We start from the raw sequence: 22601 nt of genomic DNA, 5'->3' as shown, positions 1-22601 counted from the left end.
CAACCCCAGAAGTAGACAGCCTCCGCTTCCCTGCCTCCGAGGGGAACACCACTCCCCAAAGCGGACGCCAGGCACCCACCTGCTCTGGGGTGCTCCCGTCATCCGCGTACACCCGGGGATCCGCTCCGAGCTCCAGAAGCACCTCCACAGCCTCCAGGTGGCCCCCGAAGGCAGCTCGGTACAGTGGCGTCCGGCCGAAGGCGCCCTGCAGGAGGGGTACCCTGAGCCAAGCCAGCACGGGAGCCACACCTGCTGCCGGCAGCCCCGGCTCCCACCTTGCAGTTGGGGCTAGCGCCCTGCTCGGCCAGCAGCCTGATCGCCAGGGGCTGCCCGCCTGCTGCCGCCTCGGACACTGGTGTGTTCCCACGGGCATCCTCACATTCCAGCAGGGCCACACGCTGCTGCCGCCGCTGCACCAGGCCCACCTCGTCGTGGCCCACGCCCTCGAGGGTCAGCAGCTCATCCACCTGCACCCAGACAGGGCCACCTGAGCCCTGCTGCTGCCCACCCCCCACCCCACCCCCGCTGCCCCACCCCTAGCCCTGCCCTGCTGACCTCCCGCAGGATGGCGGCGATCTCCCCCAGGTTGCCCTCGAAGGCTGCGTCCAGCAGGCGCGCCTGGCGCTGCCGCTCTTCCTGCCGCCGCCGTTCAGCCTTGGCCTCCTCCTCCCGCTGGCGTCGGGCCGCCTCCCGCTCCCGGTGCACCAGCGTCAGGAAGGCCTGCAAAGGACACGACCCTGGGGTCACTGCCCTCCAGCCCTGCTGGGCCAGCGTGCTGAGCTTTCTCCCCTAGGACCTGACACCACAGGTCTGGGACGCAGGCTCCAGGGAGGCCCGCACCTCCTGCTGCAGCCTCTCCATCTGCTCTTGGTACTCCCGGTGCTCCTGGCGACGGTGGGCCAGCTCCTTTCTTGCCCGGAGCCGCCTGAAGGCACACTGGATGATGGTGGCCGCCCGGTTCTCCTCAGTGGGCCCTGGGTGAGGAGAGGGCTCCTAGACCCCTGCTCCCATCCAGGTCCAAGCAGCTGCTGGGCTGGATGCCAGGTGTGTGAGCCAGCGCAGCCGGAGTAGCAGGCCTAGCCCACCCGACCCGACTGAGGGGTGAAGGTCCCAGTTCCACAGGCCTGGCCAGAACACCCTGGCCACCAGCAGGGAGCGAAGGAGGAAGGGTGAGGAGGGCCCCAGGAACCAAGGAGAAGGGTCCGGGTCTCCGCAGGAAGTCCCCAGACACAGCTGGGACTCAGCCAGCCCTCCGAGCCGCCCCACCTCCGCCCCTCCCTTGGGAAGACGAGCTGTAGACACTGGAAGGAAACCAGGGAGGGCTGAGAGAAGTGGCCTTGGGCAGGGAGTCACTACTGACCTCACAGGATGCGACGGGAAGCGCTGAGACAACGCAATCAAGGCTGGCCCACAGGGTCAAGGAGGGGACTCAGCCACAAGCCAGCCGGCCCCAGGGAGAGGGAGCCCCTGCAGGGGGCGCCACACCGAAACATGCAAGGCAGCCTGGCCACCTGAGCGTGGCACGCCCCAGACCGCTGGGCTTCATGAACAGTGGCCTGGCCTGCTGCAGGCTCGGTCACATTCAGGAGAGGGCTGAGGGGCAGCTAGGCCCGGTCTGGGCCACAGGAGGGAGGTTCAGGTGAAGATGGAGCTCAGGAAGCCCCATGGAGGCTGTGTCAGGAAAACAGGATCGGGACCCAGGCCAGGAGCTCAGGCCCCAGGAAGGAGCGAGGCGAGAGAGGTCTGGCACACCACGCCCCCTTTTCCTGGGAAGGCCTCCAGGGTTGGCTCCGGCCACCAGAGGGCAACAGCGGACAGGGCAAACAACACAGTGTCCGGTGCTCTGGGTGCAAGCAGGGCAGTCAGTCCCCAAGGCCAGACGCTGGAGGGTGAGGGGAAGGGGCTCCCCATGAGGCTGCACCCCGGGGAGGTACACGGTGCCAGGTGCCCTGCCCAGCCCTCCCCTGGAGAGAAAGCAGGTGCTGGGGAGGTGGGAGAAGGGAGGTCGGGGGCTCCCCACTTGCTCCCGGGAGGGGCATGCTGCTCTGTGTGTACACATCGACGGGCCTGCTCGTCTGCACAGGCATGCACACTGTCGCACACATACATGCGCACATACTCTCCCAGATGCACACTCACACGTACACCCTACGAGACTCGGCCCAGGACAGCCTGCTTCCCACCAGCCAGCCCTGAACCCTCCCCACCCGGCTGCTGGCCACAGAGTGGGGGCAGGGCGTGGCTCTCACCTGCAGAGGCCTCTGGGCACTCAGAGGGCGCAGGCCCCAGCACCTGCTGGCCAGTCTTCCCCGGCAGCTGCTGGCGGCTCTCTCCTAGCTTCACTGGGGGTGTGGGGCATCAGTGAGGTCGGTGTGTGCACCCATCCCCCCACCAACCTCAGGAGGCATTTACAGGCCACCAGTGGGGCCCGCTGCCGCGTCCCGGCTGTTAGGGAGCGTCCACCCCCCTGGCAGCTTTAACAAGCGGCCAGGCCGCGTCCCACACGGCACGCACAGAGCACACTCGTGCCTCAGGGATGGCAGCGCCCAAGGTGCGGAAGGCAGCACCACCCTGCACCTGGGCCCTGAAGCCCCAGGGGCTGGGGAGCCCAGGTGTGCAAGGTCTCAGGTAGGCACCCGCTGCTGGCCCTCCCCACCCTCCTCCCTTTCTGTGCGGCCACCCTGTGCTGGGACTGCAGTCGGCCTCCCTGTCCCCAGCCTCGGGGCAAAGGCTGAACCTGGGCGGAGGCAGGGCTGAGCCCAGTGAACCGGCCCGGCCGGTCTGGCAGAGCTCCGGGTGGGCCGGGGCGTGGGTGTGAGTCAGCCGCCCGCCTGGGGAAGCGCTGCTCCCTCCCAGCAGGAAGCCCAGGGGACGCTGGCTCTCAGGCTGGTCCTGCGTCCCTCACTCAGAGGCTGGCTGGGGGGCTCATCAGGGCTCCATTCCCATGGGCAGAGACAGGTCCATTCCCAGACCCCCAACCAAGGCGGCCTCCAGAGCCCCTGCCGCCCCCTCTCAGTCTGCAGGCGGAGCCTTCCCAAGCCCAGTCTCTGCCACCAGACCCCAGAGTGGGCAGACCCCGGACTCCCAGGGCGGCCGGAGGCTGTCCTCCCTGCTGTGTTCCCAGCGCCGGCGGCTCTGCCCTGATGGCCAGCCTCCCACCCAAGTGGGTTGGACCACTGTGGCCATGCAGAGCCCTGTCGGGGTGGCCGGTGCAGGCAGGGGTGCAGCTCCTGGCCCTGGGGGCTGGAGTCTGAGTCCAGAGGCTGGGGACGGGATGGGGTGGGGGTGCCCGCCCAGGGCAGGATGAGACTTGCCCTGCACGCAGCTGGCGGTCTGGCGGGTGAGCGTCACCTCCTCCAGTTTTCCCCAGTCTCCCTCCCAGTCTGGCCAACGAGGCCCGTGGCCCGTAAAGTCCTGTGCCCTGTGTCAGCATGTTAGTCAGCCTCCACCGGGTGAGCCGTAGCCGCCAAGTCCCTATAAACTCTGCGGCGTGGCCAGGCTCACCGAGTCGGCCCGTGAGGCCCACAGGCAGAGCCAGGGCCAGAGACACAGTGCCGTGGGCACCAGCCAAGGGGCAGGGCAGGCACGAGGGACAGCAGCTGCCGAGGGCCCACTGTGGCCTTCGGGGCTGCCCTCCGGGCTCCCAGGAGCAGTCACCAGATCGGAGCCATGTCTGGGAGAAGGAGCAGAGCTCGTAAAGCCCGGGCCAGGAGGGCGGGCAGGGCCCAGCAGGCCGCAGGGCAGCAGAGCCCTGAGGCCAAGCCCCCTCCCTCCCACGCAGAGGGCCCTCAGGACGAGACAGGGGTGGCCCCTGTGGGGCACGTGACCAGCAGCCAGCCAGCTCCCCAGGGACACCCCAGGGCGGCCAGGCCAGAGCAGCCACAGGCAGCAGAGAGGCCAGTGTCAGCCGCTGCTCCGGGGTCCCAGCTGGCACTAGTCCCCACTGTGGACATGGAGGGCTGCCGGGCCGGGGGCCACATGCCAAACTTGGGCCCCAGGCTGCTGAGGCCCCATGAGGTCCCGCTGTGCCTGGCCCAGGAGCAGCTGCTGCTGGAGGACCGGCGTCGGCAGGTCCAGCTGCAGATGCAGCTGTGGCAGGAGGAGCAGCTGTGGCTGCAGCAGCTGCAGGAGGAACAGCTGTGGAGAGAGCAGCTGTGGCAGGAGGAGCAGCTGTGGCTGCAGCAACTACAGGAGGAGCAGGCCTGGGTGCGCATGGAGGGGCTGGAGCTGGCCATGGCCCTGGAGCGACTCCGAAGCGAGGGCCTCGAGGCGCTGCCGGCCCAAGGCCAGGTAAGGCCTGGGGGGCCTGGGCTGGCAGAGGCTCAGACATTCGGGGGGGGGGGTGACCACATGAGCAATCTAGAGGTGCCCGCAGAGGCCCGGGAGAGAAGCTGGCCCTGGGACAGCTGTGGGCCCCTTGTCACAGCTGCCAAGTGGGGCTGGTGCTACACACACAGGTGCTTCGGAGACCACCGGACAGCCGGCCTTCTCAGGCCAGGCTCAGCCGACAGCGGGTGCTCAGACAGGGCACTGGCTCGGGGAAACCGAGGCAGAGGTGTTTCTGCAGAGACCCTGGGTGTCCTGGCCAGGTGCTGTCTGGGGCAGCGCTGGGGCGGACAGGGTGGCGGCCGGGAGGACAGGCAGCAGAACTGGGGAGCAGGCCCCCAGCTCGGCGTCCCGGCGCACCTGCCCCTCCTGTTTATTACAGCGCCTGCTCCAGGCTGCACTGTGGAAGCAGCTGGCGGCGCCAGAGCCCTCATCCTCATTCCCGCAGGAAGGCCGCCTCAGACGCGGCTGGGGCTATTTGTGAGCAGGCGGGTGTTGCCTCAGCTTGGCATGAGACTGGTCACCACCACCCAGCTAGGTCCTGTGGGCCCTCCAGGGTCCAGGGCCTTCCGCAGGCCCACCCCCAAGCAGAGGGGCTACCCCTGGGGGACAGGGTGGGCTCCCTCGGCAAGCACAGACCCCCACGCAGGCCTGGGTGCTTGAGGAGCCTGGAGTCGCAGCCTGGAAGGGGCTGGCAGCTTAGTGAAAACACCCATGAGGACCGTGACAGAGAAAAGTTGGGCTCAGAGAAGGGGAATGACAACCAGTGGCAGGGGGCACGGCAGAAGTTGCCCCGTGACCCACAGCAGGCGTGAGCCACTGACAAGCTGCCACCATTCAGGCTGGAAGAGGCTGTGGGGAGGGTGGCCTGAGAGCGGCAGCAGGCAGGGGACAGATGGGAGGCCCCGGGGGAGCAGAGGGTCAGGGTGGGCCCTGTCCTCAACGTGCGACAAAGCTGTGCCCCTCTGAACACTGGCCCCGGGGCCCTGGGCCCTGACCCCAGCCCCAGGGCCTGCGGCAGACTGCTGACCTGAGTTTCCAGTGTAGTGTACCCACGCCTGACTCAGAGGAGGGGTGTCTTCTCCGGAGAGGGGTGGGTCTCACAAGTTAGTGTCTGAGTGGGTGCCCTGGGGGCCAGAAGGCCCTCACTCACCTCTGCGCTGGGCCCCAGGGGTGGGCAGTCGCTGCTTCCTTGAGGCCGCTTTAGGCGCCCCCTTCTTACTGCTCATGCTCCTGGAGGGCAGTGGGAAGGGGAGGATGGGCTCAGAGTGCAAGGGGCCACGGGAGCAGCACTACACTCACCCTGGGCCCAGTGGACAGTCAGCAGGTGCGGGGTGGGAATGCAGGGCCACAGGCACCGCCCTGTGCTGGTGCCCTGGCCACCTGCCTGCCCCTAGGTACACATGGGGCAGCAGCCGTGAGTGGGAACCAGGTTCCAGGTCCTGACTGCACCCCCAGGGCTGGTGTCCTGTGTTCATCTCCCTGCCCCAAAGCACGCTGGAGCCCAGCCCCAGGCCCCTGGCCCCTGTGCGCCCCCTGGCCTTCTTTGGTCCCTGCCTTGGGGTCAGCCAAGCAGACTAGGGGAAGGGGTGTCCTCAGGACCTGGAAGCCACACCCCTCCCCTAGTCTGCTTGGCTGACCCCAAAGTTCCCCTCCCTGAGAGATCTCCCCTACCCCAGGCTGGGGCAGGGTTCCCTAACCCCCCTCACTGCCAGGCGCCCCACTGCGGCACTGTTCCCTGGCCATAGTCTGACCCCAGGCCCCATCTCCACCATGTTGGCCCCGGTGTAGGGCTGCTGAGTGCTCGGGATGGAATGACCCTGAACACTGAGCAACTGGGGTCTGGTGGGGGGAGAGATGTTGGGGGAGGTGACTGGAGGCAGAGAGAGGACTCAGGCACTGTGACCTCAAAGGAAGGAAAGTGCTTGGGAGGTGGCAGGGGGCCCTAAGGGAGGCACATGGCTCATGGCACACGGGCAGCCGGGCCGAGCGCCCCGTGTGTGGCGCAGAGAGGGTGGCTGTGCGGGGCAGGGCGTGCTCAGGTGCCGTCCTCGAAGTCAGGGTCCCTGGGGCCTGGGGGTCTCTCAGTGCTCTCAGTGCTCCTGTGGAGTCTCATGCATGCGCAGGGACTGTGCGGAGGCCAGTGCGTGAGGGTCCTCGTGTGTGTGAACGTCCGGGCGTGCCTGGTGACAGCACGTGCTGGGCCTGGTGTGCACGAAGGGACCCGCATGTGTGCGTGGGCTGCTGTGTGCCTGGGGGGTCCTGTCCGCGTGGCAGAAGGGCTGGGGGGGGGGGCGCCGGTGCGTGTGAGGTCCCGTCCTTGTGCTGATAGGGGTGTGCAGCCTCTGCAAGTGGGCTTGGGGGTGCCTGTGGGGGTCCGGCGAGTGCATGGGAGTGGTGTAGACGTAGGGTCCATCTTTGTGGAAAGGTTTCCACTGTCGGCAAGGCTCCCCTGTAGGCGACGTCATCAATGTGGAGGGATGTGCGCACAGGTTCCCTGAAAACCAGTAGGGTCCCAGGTACTTGCAGGCATCAGTGTATGCGGGGAATTCTCTGAGTCTGCACCAGAGTGGGGGGGCGTCCGGTGTCGTGCCAGGGTGGGTTCCCTGTGCTCGCAGGGTGCGCAGGCCCAGCTGCGCCCTCAGCTGGGCGCCGTCCCGCAGCCTCACTTGCTTCACCTGCTTCCTCAGCTCCTGGGTTGGACCAGAAGCTCCGCCCCCCGCGCCCGGCTGGCCCGTTTCCTAGCGACTGAACCGGAACTTCCCAGTGACCTCGGCTTCCGGGGCGAGGGTTAGGGGTCGGGCGCAGGGACCTTGAGTCTTCGGTGAACAGATGGGGGCTCGGGACTCCGGAGGTCTCCGAGTGCTCCCGGCGGGGGTCCCAGGGCTCGCCGCTGGGGGGCACGTTGGGGCTCGGGGCGCAGTCGCGGCCCTGGAGCGGCGGGGCGGCGGCGGGCCGGCGGAGGAATGCAGGCGCGCCGCGGGTGGGGCCGCCCCGCCCCCAGGTGCTGCCCGGGCAGGCCGGCGGCGGGAACGGGCGGGGCGGGGGCGGGCTCGTGAATCAGGCCGCGCGGCGGGCGGGCCGTGGCAGGGAGTGGCCGCCGGACCGACCGGACCGCGAGGCCGCTGGGCGGCGGTCGGCTCCTGCTGTCCTTCTCTTGAGACCCCGCGCACCTGGCCAGGTAGGCCCCCTCCCCCGGCTGGGACGGGGCGGGGCGCGTGGGACGGGGAGGCCGCGGCCGGGCCGGTGGAGTGGGGCAGGGTGGACGCGCGGTGCTCCCCAGCTCGGCCTCTCCCGGGCGGCCCTCTGGCTGGCACCTGTGCCGGGACCGCTCCAGAGCCGGGCGGTGGGAGTGCGACAGTGGCTGCGTGTGCGGGACCTGGACGGACGCGGCCGGGGGGGGGGGGCGGGGGATAGCGCCGCCGCCGCGTGAGCCTACCTGGATGCGAGCCTCCTCGCACGTAGCCGGCCCTGGAAGAGCCGGGTGGGCAGGAGCCCGAGGCAAGTCTGCCGAAACGGGACTGACTCTCCCCGCCCCTGCGGCCTAGCTGATATGTGGGGGGAGTGCTGGGCCCGGCCTGGACCTTTCCCCCGGGGCGTCGTGGGAGCTGGGGCTCCGTGTGGTCTCCTACCTGGAGTCCCGGGAGGGCCCAAGGCCCGTGCTCTCGCGCTCACATCCCTGGACTGGGACAGGTGGATGGAACACTGCACCGGGCAACCTCTAACTCCCTGGGTGGCGCTGACTGCTGACTCCCTTCGGTTCGCACCGCCCCCCTTAACTGCAACATCCAGTGACTCTCCCCCATCCACTTCTAGGCTCCTAATGCCCCCCAGTTCTTCCCTCAGGGACCCTCCTCCTCCTCCCTCCTTCACCCCGCCCTACCTGGCACCAGATCCTCGCCCTCCCTGCTGCGGCTAGGAAAAGATCAGATCCACCGTCTGGAAGTCCCTGAGGGCCGGGGACACTTTGTCAGGCTGGGTCAGAGGTCAGAGGTCAGCACCAGGGAACAGATTTCTGCTGAGTCATCGTCCAGAGTGGGAGAAGAACCTGCCCTGCCTGAGGGCAGGCACAGGCAGGCCAGTGTGCTGGGAGGCCGAGGTTCTGGGCTGGGGAGTGGCTGCTTTCCAGACCACAGTACTGGGGTGCCGACCCACAAAAGGAGACAGGCGAAGGAGAGGGCGCTGAGGTCGTGGTGCTGCTGGGTGAGCCCAGCAGGGCCGCCTCCGGACCAGTTCTGTCTGATGAGCAGGTTCTTCACCCACCCCCAGCCCCCCGGAGTGTGTGCCCTGGGCACTTGGTGCTGGATCCCCTCCCCAGTGATGTCAGAGGGGACAGTGTGCCTTCGAGAGTGTCACTCCCAACATAGGAGGTACCACCGAGCCCTGCTGGACCTGTGTGTGTTCATACCATGGAGCCCCCCACCCTCAGATGCAGTGTGAGCACCCTGCTGATCAGTTGAGCCGGCCCCTCCGTGCACCCCCACATGGGAGGCCTCGGTCTGGTCCTGGCAAAGCGAGGACTGTGGCTGCCCTGTGTGACCAGGGGCTGGCTGTCAGGATAGGGCCCCACAGCAGTGTTGCAGCAGGTTTCCCTGGGACCAGGTGGCAGCTCTGCCCAGTGTCACCCAGGTGTCCCACACTTCCCACCCCCAGGCAAAGGGGGCCAGGAAGGTTCCCCAGGTCACTGTACACGACCATGCCCTGACCCTTCCAGTCAGCCTGGCCCAACTGCACGTGGGGAGGGGGCACATCTCGGAGCCGTGCAGAAGCTAGAGGGGTGGGGCTCTCCTGGGGGAGGAGGACAGGTGTCCACGTGCTCGCAGTACACATGTGGACAGGCCCCGGGAACTGATGTGAGGCCCCTGCCTGGCTAGCAGGGCTTTGGGAGACCAAGGTGTGGGTGGAGAGGCTCACTGGGAGCCCTGTACAGCCTGCTGGCTACAGCAGAAGGCTCTGACTTCATGGGGAAAGCAGCGGGAACGCAGGGCGGTGACAAGGAGGCATGAAAAGATCTTGCCACACAGGCCTGGGCTTGGCTGAGATCTGGAACGGGCCTCTAAGCTCATGGGGGGAGGAGGCTGCAGCTCAGGCCTGCAGGGGTGTGGAGGGGCCTGCGAGGAGGGGCTTGCCTCCTGGGGCTCAAAGTAAGACCTTATAGGGTGGGTGCAGGGGTGGCCAGGGGCTGTGGATGGGACTTAACCTGCCCCTCAGCCAGAGGAAGGTAGTGACGATCTCTGTACTGAGCTCACCTTGGGCCAGGTAAGCCATCAGGGCAGCCCTGCCAGCTGTAGGTTGTGGGGAGGGTAAGGAGCCAGGGAGGCAAGGTGCGTGGCCCCAGGCCCTTCATCAGGGCTGCACAGGCAGTGTGCCACTCTACTTGTCTGGCCTACACAGTGCCAGCGGCCCACAGAAAGTCACTCATAAAATCAGAAGAAAAATGTGAATGTTGTAATAAGCCAGCCTGGATTATATTTTCATTATACCAACAGTCATATTGTGGGGGGAGGGGCCCCTAAAACAGAGTGCATGCCCTGAGTGGGGCTTGTGTGGAGCCAGGCCCTCCTTGGGTCCTAGTGAGGGCGAGGCCCAGGTTCAGTGACCAGAGCCCTGGGAGACAGTACTCTGCTGATGTTGCCCAGCTAGGGGGCATCCTAGGGTACAGTGTACCCTAAAGGCCCCCAGGCCTGGGCGGAGCTCCAAGGTCACTGACAGCCCCTCTGCAGTGTGTCTGCTGGTGAACATGGGGGAGTGGGTGCAGGGCCACTGCCCTGGTAACATGTCTCCCTGCTCTGCCTCCAGGCCCCTGGCCCCAACATGGCCCGCCGCTCCCAGAGCTCCTCGCAGGGAGACAACCCGCTGGCACCCGGGTACCTGCCACCTCACTACAAAGAATACTACCGCCTAGCAGTGGACGCACTGGCCGAGGGTGGGCCAGAGGCCTACAGCCGATTCCTGGCATCTGAGGGTGCACCTGCTTTCCTGTGTCCTGAGGAACTGGACCATGTGACCCGCCACCTGCAGCCCCCACAGCATGTCACCCATGACCCCCCTGAAGGCAGCCCTCCCAACGTGGACATGGATGGCTCCTCAGGCACCTACTGGCCTGTGAACTCTGACCAGGCAGTGCCTGAGCTTGACCTGGGCTGGCCCCTGACCTTTGGCTTCCAGGGCACCGAGGTCACAACACTGGTGCAGCCACCGCCGCCTGACAGTCCCAGCATCAAGGACGAGGCCCGAAGGATGATCCGCTCTGCCCAGCAGGTGCGCTGCCCTGGGCTCAGCGGACAGTGTGAGACGGCCTGAGCTGGATCTGGGAGCATGCAGGGGTGGGGGTAGTGAGAGGCAAGCTGATAGTGTGCAGGCTTAGGGGCCGGTTGGGGGCAGTTGCAGCAAGGGCTCCCTGACCAGATTCTGGGGTCACCAAGGGTCTGCTTATCATAGGCTTCACGCTGCCTTCTCCACACAGGTTAGCTTGCTGGTGGCGGTCAGCGCTGGGCAGCTCAGAGGCTCCTGGGTGGGCTGGCCTCCCAGCTGGGATTCGTTGTTCACATGGTTGTCTGTTCTTGACCCAGATGAGGGCTGCTTACGCCCACCGGGCAGCTGGCCAACAGCAAAGGGGCCCGTCAAACCACGTAGACAGGCAGCAGGTCCAGATGCTAAAGACCACCGTCTCTGCCCCCGGGGTTGGGGGCATTCAGACCTCTCGAGTAGGCGGGGTTGCAGGGGTTTCACTCATCTTACCTTGGCCCCATCCAGGGCTCTGACCCTGGGCGAGCCCATGGCCCCAGCTGAAGGGCAGCCCTCCACCAACAGGGTGCCGGCCTTGTCCCTGCCTAGGGCTCTACGTGAGCCACCCACTCGGCCAGCAACACACCTCCCCATTCCACCCCCACCCCTTTCCCCACGCCCCCGCCCCGGGGGGGGGCTAGTGGCCATTTTGTAGTTTGTGGGTGATCCAGAGTTATGGCTAGAGAATGGTGGGTCAGCAGAGGTTTCTGCCCTCGGGCCCTGACTCAACCCCATAGGTGGTGGCCGTGGTGATGGACATGTTCACCGACGTGGACCTGCTCAGCGAAGTACTGGAGGCCGCTGCACGCCGCGTCCCAGTCTACATTCTCCTGGATGAGATGAACGCACAGCACTTTCTGGACATGGCTGACAAGTGCCGTGTCAACCTGCACCACGTGGATGTGAGTGGCGGGCAGGGGAGGGGTTTGCAGGGAAGGGAGGAAAACCCCTCGATACACCAAACGCCTCTCCCCCCAGTTTCTGCGGGTGCGCACTGTGGCAGGCCCCACCTACTACTGCCGCACTGGGAAGTCCTTCAAGGGCAACGTAAAGGAGAAGTTTCTCTTGGTGGACTGTGCCGTGGTGATGAGTGGCAGCTACAGGTGCGCGCAGCCCCCGCAGCCCCAGCACCTCCCCACCCAAAGGCCTCCTCTCCCTCGCCTCTCTTGTCCTCTGGTCCCGCCCCCCAGTCTGCTTCCTTGCTGGGTCCCACCCCCTGGCTCTGGCCCCACCCCCACCTCTGACTCTGGCCCCACCCCACCTCCAGCTTCATGTGGTCCTTCGAGAAGATCCACCGCAGCCTGGCACACGTGTTCCAGGGTGAGCTGGTCTCCAGCTTCGACGAGGAGTTCCGCATCCTCTTCGCGCAATCCGAGCCACTGGTGCCCTCGGCCGGGGCGCTGGCCCGCATGGACGCTTACGCCCTGGCTCCGTACTCGGGGGCCGGGCCCCTCATGGGCGGCCCGGGGACCGGGGCGCCAACCCCTTTCTCCTTCCCCAAACGAGCGCACCTTCTGTTCCCACCGCCTAGGGAAGAGGGCCTGGGCTTCCCCTCCTTCCTAGACCCTGACCGCCACTTCCTGTCTGCCTTCCGCCGGGAGGATCCGCTGCGGATGCCCGGCGGGATGCCCGGCGGCGCCCTGGAGCCACACACGGGGCTGCGGCCACAGCCACGACGGTGGGATGCAGAGGCCGGGCCAGGTGCTGAGCTTGCAGGCCCGCGGGGTTTCTTCCAGGGGCGGCACCTGGAGATGGACTCCTTCAAGCGGCACAGCTACGCGGCCGCTGATGGCACTAGCGGCGCCGTGGAGAACTTTGCAGCTGCGCGGCAGGTGTCGCGACAAACGTTCCTCAGCCACGGCGACGACTTCCGCTTCCAGACCAGCCATTTCCACCGTGACCAGCTCTACCAGCAGCATTACCAGTGGGACCCACAGTCTGCGCCCATGCGCCCGCAGGGCCTATTCGAGAAGCTTCGCGTTGGCCGCCCGGGCTTTGCAGATCCTGAGGACTTAGCTTTGGGTGCCGGGCCACGCTTCCTTGAGCTTGGCCTGGATGGACACCAGCGGCTGGACTATGTGCCATCTAGTGAGTCGCGCGAGGTGCGCCATGGTTCAGACCCGGCCTTCGGGATCGGACCCCGCGGCCTGGAACTTGGTGGGGCCCCACGCCCCAACCTGGGCCAGCGCTTTCCCTGCCAGGCAACAGCAAGGCTGGGCCCTGAGACCGGACCAGAGGCAGAGCCTGAGCGCAGGGGCGGGCCAGAGGGGCGGGCAGGGCTGAGGCACTGGCGCCTTGCCTCCTACCTGAGCGGCTGCCATGGGGAAGATGCTGGCACGGAGGGCCTGCCAGTGCCCATGGAGACCGAGGCCTTCGAAGACGATGTGCTGGCTTCCCCGGGGGGCAGGGCGGCTGCTGGGGACCTGCTTCCTTCAGCCTTCCGAGTGCCCGTGCCATTCCCGGCCAAGGGCCCAGTGTCTGGTCCTGGCAGTGGTGGTGGCGAGGGCCCAGAGCGCGAGAGCCTGGAGGACGCAGGCCTGGCCAAGCAGGACTCTTTCCGCTCACGCTTGAACCCGCTGATCCAGCGCAGCTCGCGACTTCGCTCCTCACTCATATTTGCATCGCAGGCTGAGGGCACCGGTGGGGCCACCACCGAAAAGGTGCAGCTGCTGCACAAGGAGCAGGCGGCCAGTGAGGCTCTGGGCCCCGGGGGTGAGGCCGTGCGCTCTGCCGCTTCCACCAAGGTGGCTGAGCTCCTGGAGAAGTACAAGGGCCCTGCTCGCGACCCTGGTGCCACAGGGGCTGCCGTCACTGCTACCAGCCACAGCAAGGCTGTCGTGTCCCAGGCGTGGCGGGAGGAGGTGGCGGCAGGGCCCGGGGGTGCGGGCAGCGAGCGGCGCAGCCTGGAGAGCTGCCTACTTGACCTTCGAGACTCCTTTGCACAGCAGCTGCACCAGGAGGCCGAGCGGCAGTCAGGAGCCGCCGCCATCACCGCCACCCAGCTGCTGGACACACTGGGCCGGAGTGGCGCCAACAGGTTGCCCTCCCGTTCCCTCTTGGCCCAAGGCCTCTCCACCTCTCCCCAAGGGCGGAACAGTCCCCCTGTGGAAGCTCCGCACTCAGAGCCAAAAGGGAGCCCCACGTCGGCCTACCCAGAGCGGAAGGGGAGTCCCACGCCTGGGTTTTCTGCCCACAGAGGCAGCCCGACCACAGGATTTACTGTTGAGCAGAAGGGGAGCCCCACCTCAGCCTACCCTGAGCGTAAGGGCAGTCCGGTTCCCCCCGTGCCGGAGCGCAGGGGAAGTCCGGTGCCTGCCGTACCGGAGCGCAGGAGCAGCCTCACTGCTGCCTTCTCAGGAGAGTCCCCAAAGACGGGCTCCGCGGAGGAAGGGTCCACTGGCCCCATGGAGGTCCTGCGCAAGGGCTCCCTGCGTCTCCGGCAGCTACTGATTCCCAAGAGCGAGCGGCGCTCAGAGGAAGAAGGCAGCTTCCCAGTGCCGCAGGAGAACGGGAGGCCTGAAAGCCCCCGGCAACCGTCGCTGAGCCGGGGCGACAGCACAGAGGCTGCGGCTGGAGAGGAACGGGGACCCCGGGCACGCACGGCCTCTGCCACGGCCAATGCATTGTATAGCAGCAACCTGCGAGATGATACCAAGGCCATTCTGGAGCAGATCAGCGCCCACAGCCAGAAGCACCGCGGAGGCCCCGCCCCCTCCCCCTCCCCAGCCCGCAGCAGTCCTGAGCTAGATCGCCCACTGGCAGCTGGTGGCCTGGCCCCTGACATGTCCGACAAGGACAAGTGTTCAGCCATTTTCCGCTCGGACAGTCTGGGGGCCCAAGGCCGGCTTAGCCGAACACTGCCAGCCAGCGTGGAGGAACGCGACCGGCTGCTGCGCCGCATGGAGAGCATGCGCAAGGAGAAGCGCGTCTACAGCCGCTTCGAGGTCTTCTGCAAGAAGGAGGAAGCCGGTGGCCCTGGGGGAGGGGATGGCCAAGCAGAGGAGGATGCCAGGGACAGCAAAGTGGGCAAATTTATGCCCAAGATCTTGGGTACGTTCAAAAGCAAGAAGTGAGTCTCCAGGCCCACCAGCCAGGCCAGGGAGCCACGGTGCTGCCTCTGGCCAGGCAGAGCACCTAGCCCTCGGTCCAGGAGTTGGGAACCTGCCTGCGCCCAGCTAGTGTGCAGCTCCACTCAGGGCCCCGGGGGGATGCCCTGCCTCGAGGCCCGGTCCTCCCCATGTTGGGGCCAAAGCCACCTGCCGCCCCATGCCTTATTCCCCCATTCTCACCTCTTTAGCGCCTTGCTCTCTAGGTCCCGCCTCCCTCTTAGGCATCTCCCTCCAGCCTGTCTTTGGGTTTCAGGTTCCCTCTGGGCCTTCACTCGTCACTCACCTCAGGGACCCATCTCTCTGTGCCTTAGTCCCCAGTCCCCGGGAGTCTGTGTCTTGGGGCTGCCCCAGCCCAGGGCCTCCGGGCTGAGCCACAGCTGCACTCGGCTGCCCTTGTGGAGCGCTAAGCAGCTCCCAACTCTGGGCCCCCCACTTTCTCAGGACCTGCCATCTCCATCTCGGGCAGCTGGGGGCTTCCTGCCCTGTTCATCTGCCTCCTGACCCGTGTGTTGGTGGCCCGTCCTTTTGCTGTGGGGAGGCAGAGGGCCCTGGAAGGGCTGCCCTGCCCCCAGGAAAGGCCTGAATCAGAACTGCCCCCCCGGCCCCCAAGGCTCCTGGCCAGGAGTGACAGCAACAGGGGCGGGTGACGGGTTGGCCCAGCCTGGTGAAGGGCCCTGCACACCCTGACGGGCACGCACGCAGGCAGGCTGGCTGTGGGGTACGTACCTGAGCAGGTGAGGTGAGGACAGAGGACTTGGCTTGGTGCCTGAGTGCCAGCCCACTGGTGCAAGGGGTCCTTCCGGGTGCCCCGTGCACTGGGCGTGTCCTTGCCCTGCAGGTGCCCTGCCCTGCAGCCTTTCCTCTTTATCACCAGCCTGCAAACTCTGGCCAACGTCCCCACTTACCTTTCTCACATCTTTCTCAACATCAGAGTAATTTTTATTTGAAATGACACACTTTGGTACCAAATGCTTAGAAAGTCTCCCACCATAGGTGCTACAATTGTGAAATGAGTGCTTCTGTTTTTTTAAGTAGCTTTTTAAATTTTAATTGTAAAAACCCCTATCACTCCAGGGAGAAGGGTGTGAGGAAGGGGGGCGCTGAGACAAGGCAGCAGTTCTGCCTCGGGGCACATGTCTACCCTGACAGCTCACGGTCACCAAAGCCACCTTCCAAGTGGGGGTGACAGCAGGGACTTTTGTCCAGGTGGCAAAGGTCATGGAGAGCTGAATGAGCTGGAATTTGATGGCAAATATTCCCCTGTGGTCTGATGGGGGAGGTGCCCGTGAGGGAAGTGGAGCCTTGTGGTCTCCAGAGACCAATGTCTGGGGGCCCTTGGAGCCCCCTGAGCCCCCCCGTCTGTGTCCCCATGTCTTGCTGAATAACACACAACTCTTCAAATGTGATTCTTAACATTTTGGTGTTAATAAAACACAAGACAAAATATTCTGACACATTCCTAAATATGTGTAACACATGACCGCCCCACTGTATATTGCAACCTCCAGCCTCATGCATCAGCACTGGCCGGCCGCCCCCCCGCCCCGGGCCACCTTGGGTGCTGTGGGCCTAGAGGGAACAGGCCACCAGATAAGAGCAGAGGAATCCTTGGGAGGGGGTGGGCCCTGGGAGAAAGGTGGTGTGACCTCGGAGTGGCTTCAAAGGACAAAAGACAGACATGTAGGCTGGGGACATACAAGATGATCAGAGGAGGTAACAGGCTGCAGTGGGAAGCTCACTTTCCCTGAAAAGGACCCAACTAAGGGGAGAATGGGGTCCCCCCACCTGATCCTTCTCCAGGGACCCGAGGTGGCCAAGCAGAGCTGGGGAGGGGGGGAGGGGGGGGCGGAGTCCACGGACTGGGGTGGGGCAGGGGCAAATCTTGGGATACCCGGCTGAGCAGTGGGCGGAGAAACTTTGCACAGCAGAGTAGCAGGCAGGGATCACAGCTCATGCATGGGGTCCTGGGGGCAGGGGTAGGCGGCCCAGCGCCGAGTGGCAAACAGTGCCATAGGCTTGCGAGTAGCCCCCGAGGGCAGCCCTCGCGGCCCCTTGGACCCCCTGCAAGGCCGAGGCTCTGAACATCCTCCGGCCAGGACGGGGCTCAAGCCGGACTTCCCCAGGAGGTGGAAGCGAGACCTGCACGTAGTCAGGGGTCCTCGTGAGCACTTGGGGGGAGGGGAGGGCCTGGCGAGAGTGGCCCCCGGGTCCGGGAGGGCCACAGAGTTGCTGCAGGACTCGAGGACTGGAGGAGGGTGTGCTCACCTGTCGCAAGCCAGCCAGCTTTGGCCCACGGCCTCGGTCTGGGTCACTCCGGATCAGAGCCTGGATGGCCACCTGGGCGTTGGCCTGCGAGGTCAGGGAGGGCGCCGCCCCCTGCACGCGGGGCTTCACCTGGGAAGCACATGGCTGAAGGTCCCTGCTAGCCTGCGGTGCCATAGGCCCTGGGAAAAGCACTGTGTGCGGGGGGGGGGGGGGGGGGGGGGGNAGACTGTGTGGGGGGGGGGGGGGGGGGTCCTCCAGGGCCCACCATTGCACGACCTACCCACCGGGGTGCTGAGGGGGACTCCATCGTTGCCCCGGGGGGCTTTGCCCCTCTCCCTGGACCTCCTGGGGGTGAACTCTGAGACAGGGGGTCCGACCTCTGCCTGGGAACATTCTCGGCTCTGCAGGGGTCGTCTGTGGGGTTGGCAGGTCAGTCCCTGGGCTGGGAGCCTGGGCCGTGGGTGGCGGGCGGTCCCACAGCAAGGGGCGGGCTGCTCGGGTCACACACCAGGAGCGGGGCTGGGGCCAACACTGTGCTGAGCGCCCTGTCCAAGATCCTGCGTGGGCCCACTGGAGGCCACCTGGGGGCCGGCTGCGGGTCTGAGGGTGCACGCCTGGGGTAGCGGGGCGCTGGGCCCCGCCTCCTGGGGCACGCGCTCCAGGCCCTCCTCCGTCGGGATGCGGCTGTAGCCCCTGCGCTCCAGGACCGTCTGCAGGGAGGCGGGACGGGGGTGGGGGGGTGGGGGGGTGGGGGGGTGGAGGCGGAGGTCGCTCAGAGAAGCGTGGCTTGGGCGCGAGAGCATCAGCGTGGGGCACCGCTTAGGCAGGGGAGGCCTGAAGGGGCGTGAGGACGGGAACTCGGGGCTCACAGAGCGGAGCACCTGGTAGAGGTGGCTTCGGTACTCGGCGGCGGTGAGCTGGGCTCCTTCGGGCACCGGCAGCTGAACGTGTGCCTCCAGCGACCACTCCTGGGCTGGGCAGTGGAACCTGCGGCGAGGCCCCCAGGCGAGCGTGCAGGAGCAAAGCCCGGGTCAAGGGAGCCTCTCCCAGGAGCCCAGGCGCGGCAGTGAGGACCCTCCCACTCCTACCTGCGCACGTAGGGGTGCTGCAGTGCCTGGGTTGCAGTAAGCCGCTTGTCCGGGGCGAACACCAGAAGTCTCCCGAGGAGATCCAGGGCCTCCGGGGGCGTGTCGGCCGGCAGGAGGGCCTCCAGCTCCTGCTGAGGTCTGTGGCGCCGGTGCCCGTGGGTCGTCTCCTTTCCCAGGGGCCCAGCCCTCCCCACCACCACCTCTCTGGCCCCGGCTGAACCTTGTCCTTGCCCCACCTAACTAGCTGTCCCCTGGACACTCATACAGCCCCCAGGCTGCCTAGGAGGGTCATCAGATTCCTGCCTGGCCTTCCGGTCCCCTCCTGCCTCCCACACCCACTCAAAGCAGCTCCCGCAGGTTCCTACCCTGAACTGGGCCCACATGGGAGGGGGGGGCTCTTTTTTAAAGTACTTATTTATTTATTTTTAGAGAGAGGAGAAAGGAAGAAGAAAGCGAGAGAAACTGGGGACCTGGCCTGCAACCCAGGCAGGTGCCCTGACCAGGTATCCAACCAGCGACCTTTCTGAGCCACACCAGCCAGGGCGCTGGGGCCTCTGTTGAGCAGGACCAGAGGCTGCTGGGCGGGGGTCCTGACGGGTTGGGGGCAAGGATAGTGTGGTAAGAGTGCTGGGGCCCAGCCCCCATGTGCCTGCACTCACCGAGCCCCCACGAGGTGCAGGATCGAGGCACTGTGGTCCGAGCCCAGAGCCAGGAGGTCTGTGGGGTGGGTGGCAGGAATGCGTGTGGTCCAGTGGGGCAGCTCAGGGAGGTCTGGGTCCAGCCATCCCTTCTGTCCTCTGGAGTGACCCTGCCCCAGGCCTGGGGCTGTCTGGCCCTGCGCACGCCCGCCTGTGCCTGCCCGTGCACGCCCTACACCTTCAACATGAGGCCATGCGCACATGCTTTCGTCCTTGCGGGCAGCCCCTTGCCCTCTCCACTTAGAAAAGTGGAGACTTGGGGAGAGAATGGGGTCCCCCCACCTGATCCTTTCCTCTCTCTTGCCTCACCCCCTCCCTCAGGGAAGAGGATGGGGACCCCACTTCCCCCCTACCATGTCCCCGCTGCTGCCTTCTTCCACCTCTTCCCCTAGCCTCCTCTCCTCAGCTCCTAGCACGGGGTTGGGGGGTGCCCTGTCACCACTGGGAGGGCTGGGGCTTTGGTCCCAACCTTGCTGGGCCCACTTTGCAGATGGGCTGGCCACCCCCCGACACCCTGACACTCCCCGGGCCCAGTCTTCTCCAGCCCCTGAGGCTCCTGGACCCTTCCCATCAGCCTCCCCACCAGTCCTGGTCTGTCATGTGCTGTGTCCCCAAAGCCTGTGCTCTTGCCCAGCAGACCCCGCACACACGCACCCTCCTTGGATGGTGACGGGATGGTCTGGAGTATTAGCTCCAGCTGGTGGAGTGTAGACCTGCCCGGGAACAGGGGCCTCCCCCGCAGCATCTCTCCCAGGATGCAGCCCAGGCTCCACATATCCACCCCAGGGGTGTACCTGGAAGAGGGACATTCAAGGAGGCAGGGTCTAGGGTGCTGGGAAGGAATGGTGTGGAGGTGTAGGAAGGCCCCGGGGGCCTGGTCGGGCAAGAGGGCACAGGGGCTGCTGCAGCGGGAGGTGGCAACGGAATAGGTTGGTGTCACTGTTACCAGCTCGAGGACAGCAGCACCTCTGGAGCCCGGTACCAGCGTGTGGCCACATACTCGGTCAGGGCCTGGCCCTCCGGCCCCTCCGGGAGGCCGCTGAGGGAGCGGGCGAGGCCAAAGTCACAGAGCTTCACCAGACAGTTGGCATTGAGGAGAACGTTGGATGGCTGGGGGAGAGGAGGCGGCTTGGGGTGAGGAGCCAGGGCAGTGGGCAGGGCGCGCCTGGGGTGGGGCCAGCGTGCAGGGCTCGCTCTGCACCTTCTGGTCCCGGTGGACGACACCTCCCGAGTGGATGAACTTGGTGGCCCGCAGCAGCTGGTGGAAGATGTAGCGTCTGTGGATGTCCTGCAGCAGCCCCCCCTTGCAGATGACAGCATTCAAGTCTGTGTCTGGGGGGTCGTGCAAGTGCCTGAGTGGGGGCCGGGCTGTCCTGGGGGCACCAGGCAGGGGTACCGCTACCCGCCCACTGCCTGCAGTGCAGTCCCAGGTCCCACTGGCCACCCTCAGGGCTATGTCCTGGAGGAGCACACCGGCATCTGGGTTCTGCTCACTGTCTTTTTTTTTTTTTCTCACTGTCTTTATTGGTACGGCCAGAAAGAAGTGTGGGGCTGTTTTCATGATCCTCACTGAGGACATTTTTCATTGCTTTTCAGAGGGAGAGGACCAGAGAGAGACAGTGCTATGAGCAACATGGATCTGTTGCCCCAGATGCGCCCTGACCAGGGTTCGAATCTGTGGCCTTTTGGCCATGGGGCGACTCTCCAACCAAGTCACACGGGCCAGGGCTGTGGGATTATTTTTAATGCTTTATTTCATGCCCTTTTCTTATAAAACGAGTAGAAAAAGGAAGAAGCAGCTGCAAACAGCAGACAAAGCAGGAGCCTCGTGCGGATGGGTGGGGTCACGGTGCCTACTGCCGAAGTCACCCGAGGGCTAATATGTGCCAGCTGTTTGTCCTTGGGCACAGGGGTGCTGTCCCAGCTGAGGGTGCTGGCCACAGTGGGGACCTGAGTAGCAGAGGGGCACACAGACAAAGCTGGGCTAGGACAGTGGGGAGGCTAGGGGCTGTCGAGGTCTCACTCACCCATAGACTCAAACACCAGGTATATGTCTTTGTCATTCTCCGCCCGGACCACATCCAGGAGCCTCACGATGTTCGGATGGTCCCCAAATTCCTGGGGAGAGAGCCAGAGGCTGTGCTCTGGGGTGAAAGAGCCGGCTCCTCCCCCTGCCGGGGGGCGGGGGGGGGGACTGACCTGGGAAAATGGGCGGATGCCTTGGCCACTCACCTGGAGCAGCACGATTTCCCGGAACGTTCTCTGGAATGAGACAGAAACATGAGTGTGTGTGGAACCAGAAGGACCCAGAGGCCCTTCACCCACTGGATCATGGCACCCGCCCCTCAGAGCCAGAGCCCTGCTGTGGCTGGGCTCCCAGACTCCAAGGCAGCTGCCCGCGGGTGGGGAGAGCTCACAACCCTGCCCCCACCCTGCTCCATGATGCCTCCCTCAACTACCTGGGCATCCGTCTTATCCCTAAAGGCGTCCAAGATTTTCTTGATGGCCACGACCTCGCCAGTCCTCCGATCCACTGCCTTCCACACAACTCCGTAGGCCTGGGGAGGAAGGGGTCAGCCTCCCACCCACCAGCGCCCCCACCTGGCTGCTCTGCAGACACGCTCCTCCTTCCCACCCTGGCTGCTGGGAGGGGTGGGAGTGTGGTGAGGCTGTGGCTCTGGGTGAGGCCCCTGCCGTGCTCCTGCAGGCTGCCCAGGAGCCCAGCCTCTTTTGGAGGAGGTGACAGGCAGCAAGGACAGCTGAGAGCAGTGCGGGCTGGTTCGGGGGCAGGCCCCTTCTGCAGGCCCCCAACCCCTCACTCACATGCTCCGTTCAGTCTCCTAGCAAATCCTATTGGCTCCTTCAGATTCATCAGAATCCAACCGTTTCTACCGCCTCTGCTGACCCCACCCCAGCTGAGCCGCCTGCATGTCTTGCCTGGTTAGCGGAGACTAACATTTTGACTAAGCTACTTGGCCCCCACCCCGGCCTGCAACAGTGGGCAGGGTGAGCCTTGTAAACGGCTGCCACCTGCCTCTGCTCCCTGTGTCATTACCAGTAAGAGCCAAAGTCCCCAAAGTCCCGCATGATCGACCCCTCCCCCGGTTTCTCCTACACAACCTCAGCGACTCTGCCGGCCCTCCCAAAGCCCAGCGGGGTCTGACCCCAGGGCCTCTGCGCCCGCTGCGTGCCCTGTCTGACCCGCTCCTTCTCCCCTCCCCCACAACACACACCCACAGCCACACACCTTCACATACACACTCACACACAATTCCACTCGCTCACTCTCAATCGCAAACACACCCGGACTCACACACGTCCCCGACTCCCACTCCACGCCCACCACATTGACCAGCTCAGGCCCTCCCTCTCAGCGATGGGAGCAGGTGGACCCAGCCTCTCAGGGCGTCCCATGGGTACCGGAGACGCAGCCCGGTGGGAGCAGGGGCAGGAGGGCGGGGACCGAGGTTGAGCGCCACTCTAACATCACGTTGAGGCCACTGAAGCCCCGGCTGTCCCCTGCCTCCCAGAGCCGCGTCCCTGACAAGTTTCCTGGGAGTAGGCACTGTGGGCGCTGTTACAGAAAACCGGGGCTCCGGGGACCTTGCCCAAGGCCACGCCTTCAGTCGGTGGAGGAGGCCAGACGCGAGCCTAGGAGTCCCCATGGAGTCGGAGGGAACAGACCCTGGACTGGCCTTGCAGGTGGCCTGGACCCTCGGAGGCCCGGCTACTTTCCCGGGCTCACCCCCTTCCCGAGCCGCCGCTTCAGCAGGTATCTCTGGGCTACGTGAGGATCCACCTCGGCGGCGTTCATGCTGGCGGGTGGG

General features: G+C 65.7%; 3 protein-coding genes across 14 annotated transcripts in view; 1 reads left to right on the top strand and 2 right to left on the bottom strand.

Annotated features, from left to right (window-relative positions):
* Positions 1–8432, bottom strand: part of IQANK1 (IQ motif and ankyrin repeat containing 1) — a 20947-nt gene extending 12515 nt beyond the window's left edge. Inside the window, exons 1-5 of one of the 5 annotated variants that reach the window (XM_037048905.1) lie at positions 8210–8432; positions 841–974; positions 556–720; positions 276–467; positions 80–205 (exon numbers count right to left, since the gene is read on the bottom strand). In XM_037048905.1, the coding sequence (XP_036904800.1) occupies positions 80–205; positions 276–467; positions 556–720; positions 841–861 (504 nt within the window). In that variant the 5' untranslated portion in view covers positions 862–974; positions 8210–8432. Of the gene's footprint in view, positions 1–79; positions 206–275; positions 468–555; positions 721–840; positions 1909–8209 lie in introns of those variants that run through there. The other 4 variants (XM_037048909.1, XM_037048908.1, XM_037048906.1 and 1 more) reach the window with 4 other exon arrangements.
* Positions 4171–16179, top strand: SACK1H (scaffolding CK1 anchoring protein H). Of its 4 annotated transcripts, none has more exons than XM_037048797.1 (5): positions 4171–4290; positions 10126–10587; positions 11352–11516; positions 11593–11717; positions 11882–16179. In XM_037048797.1, the coding sequence occupies exons 1-5, from the start codon at positions 4213–4215 to the stop codon at positions 14685–14687; spliced, it is 3636 nt and encodes a 1211-aa protein (XP_036904692.1). In that variant the 5' UTR covers positions 4171–4212; the 3' UTR covers positions 14688–16179. The 4 variants fall into 4 exon arrangements, with proteins under 4 accessions (XP_036904692.1, XP_036904693.1, XP_036904696.1 ...); XM_037048798.1 differs by lacking the exon at positions 4171–4290 and adding an exon at positions 7352–7507; XM_037048801.1 differs by lacking the exon at positions 4171–4290 and adding an exon at positions 7934–8019.
* Positions 15760–22601, bottom strand: MAPK15 (mitogen-activated protein kinase 15). 5 transcript variants are annotated; one of them, XM_037048886.1, is made up of 14 exons: positions 22520–22601; positions 21234–21332; positions 20974–21036; positions 20802–20892; positions 19976–20106; positions 19721–19884; positions 19429–19568; positions 18736–18793; positions 18077–18214; positions 17870–17975; positions 17497–17698; positions 17269–17402; positions 16989–17117; positions 15760–16862 (listed from the first exon to the last, which is right to left on the bottom strand). In XM_037048886.1, the coding sequence occupies exons 1-14, from the start codon at positions 22586–22588 to the stop codon at positions 16674–16676; spliced, it is 1713 nt and encodes a 570-aa protein (XP_036904781.1). In that variant the 5' UTR covers positions 22589–22601; the 3' UTR covers positions 15760–16673. The 5 variants fall into 5 exon arrangements, with proteins under 5 accessions (XP_036904781.1, XP_036904783.1, XP_036904782.1 ...); XM_037048888.1 differs by having other exon boundaries at positions 16989–17072; XM_037048887.1 differs by having other exon boundaries at positions 21007–21036.

This window comes from Sturnira hondurensis, unplaced genomic scaffold (genome assembly GCF_014824575.4).
Source record: "Sturnira hondurensis isolate 20B ecotype Veracruz unplaced genomic scaffold, ASM1482457v3 Scaffold0006413, whole genome shotgun sequence".
NCBI classification, from domain to species: Eukaryota; Metazoa; Chordata; class Mammalia; order Chiroptera; family Phyllostomidae; genus Sturnira; species Sturnira hondurensis.
This window is presented reverse-complemented; position numbering and strand designations above follow the sequence as displayed.